A 1,951-nucleotide genomic window follows, 5' to 3' on the forward strand; every position below is an offset into this window, starting at 1 on the left:
ATAAAATCTGAATAATACTAGAGGTAGCAGCTGTTTGTATTTTCTGTTATTCTGAGTATCTCTGGAGTCCAACCTTTCGAACATTGCTCCCCTGATAAAAGGCTTGTGTGCGATCAGCCGACATACAGCAGACTGGTAAGCTAGATGTCTGCAATAGTGTTTGAAGTATCTTTCCTACTACAATGGAAGTAGTACTTGTAAAGAAGTGCGTTGACGACCTGTATTAAATCACAGCTCAAAAAGCTATGGCTGTTTGCTGTTTTACAAGCCACTTTAAAAACAAAACAAAACAAAAACAAACCACAAGGTGTTTAAGTAAGCTATGCAGTTCCACAACATATAAATAGGGTAAGTTTCAAGAGGTCCATATAACCTCTAAAATATATGCTAGCTGAATATTAATGGAGTAACAATAATATTAATCATAGTAATGCCTTAGTTCTGGTATCACAAGAACACATTTCCTTCATACGGGATGATTCTTGGAGGATGTTGGTGGGTTCTCTTCTATGTTTGGTAGAAGTGATGGTAGTGGTGGTGGTGCTCATGGTGGTGGTGGTGTTCATGTCTTTGTATCATTTGTCCAACTTGGCCTTCATATAAAATGACTGTGGGCAGGTCTCTCACATGCTCCTTTTCCACAACTGTCCCTGGAGACTGGAAGGTTTTGCACATTTGGTGATTCTCCTTCGCTCTCTGCTTATGCTTCTTGTGAACCTGTTGAGATTGCAAGGGGAGGTAAGGAAGATTCTGGCCCACCCGTGCAGTTGGGGAAGCCATTGGCATGGGGGCCCCTTGAAAAGGTTTATTCCTTACTGCCCTTCCAGGATTCACAGGGGCAACGTTTTTGCCCTGGGCCTTGGGAGACCTCACAAAGTGCTTGTTTGAGTCCTGGTTCCGGAGCCTCTGTTGGATTTCTGCAATCTTGGCATATGAACTCTCAGCCAGATTGATGTGGCTCGGATCTACCACTTGAGATTTCCTATGGTGAGCATGGAAGGTTTCAGGTTCATGAGAACGAGATCTAGTCTGATTCACAACTCTGCTTGGTGGGTCATGTTTTTGAGCTGCTGGAGGAGATCCTAGGAAATAACAAGCTGAGTTAGTCATCCAGTATTTCAAAGTGTTAATTAGTAGCATGCAGTTGGCAGGGATAGTATTAATCAGCAGAGTGAATTTTTCCTAAGGAAGTGAATGCAATTATAGCTGTCTCATTTAATTATTTTTAATAATTCTGACTAGTAGATAATATACACAAACATACATACATCTATGTAAGACAGAGTGTGTCTGCACGTGTATAAAAGTTTTTACATTACCTTGCCTTGCTCATCATCTATCTGAAATTCACCAAAATAACTGAGTGGAATAGTAAAATCTTGGCAGAAGACAGAGAAAGGGAGGGAATCCAAATCCCTTTAATTTGGGGACAGATGCCAAAACTCCAGGTATGAACCCACATTCTCCAATTTTTGGGTCAGTAGTGAGTACAAAACGTGCTGGTATTATCTTGGGAATGAGCTCCGACATCCAAAAATCAGTCCTCGCCTCACCCATAGACTAAGTTTAATAATTTAGATGTAAAGATTGTTCTCCTAGGCTCACCTCCAAGTTTAGCTACACAAACAAGTACTTCAAAGTAGGCTTGCAGCACACTCCATTGTGATACCACGTTTACCCAGTAATTACTCTGCAGTATTCACACAGTCCTATTCCTTACAGTAAGTCACTACAGACAAATCACAGAAGTTCACAATTCACTGTCCCTAGAGTGGAACATGCAACTGAAGAAAGAAAAGACAAATAGATTGCAACATAAATTACCAAATTACCTGGCCCAAACTTTGATGTGTAGTTTTCTATTCCTGCAAGATCCAAATAGTGGTTTCTCCTTTCAATGTTCTCATCAACACAATGACGATAGCACCCACTTTGCTCTGGATTGTTCTCA

The 1,951-nt window shown here is 40.8% G+C and overlaps 1 protein-coding gene across 1 annotated transcript in view; it reads right to left on the reverse strand.

Moving 5' to 3' along the window:
* Positions 1 to 507: 507 nt before the first annotated feature.
* The window catches only part of NKD1 (naked cuticle homolog 1 (Drosophila)), a 38,814-nt gene continuing 37,370 nt past the window's right edge, over positions 508 to 1,951 (reverse strand). Inside the window, exons 8-9 of the mRNA XM_009702787.1 lie at positions 1,833 to 1,947; positions 508 to 1,082 (exon numbers count right to left, since the gene is read on the reverse strand). Of these exons, the coding sequence (XP_009701089.1) occupies positions 508 to 1,082; positions 1,833 to 1,947 (690 nt within the window). The remainder of the gene's footprint in view (positions 1,083 to 1,832; positions 1,948 to 1,951) is intronic.

The sequence above is a fragment of the Cariama cristata genome, unplaced genomic scaffold (genome assembly GCF_000690535.1).
Source record: "Cariama cristata isolate BGI_N322 unplaced genomic scaffold, ASM69053v1 scaffold316, whole genome shotgun sequence".
In the NCBI taxonomy this organism is placed as follows: Eukaryota; Metazoa; Chordata; class Aves; order Cariamiformes; family Cariamidae; genus Cariama; species Cariama cristata.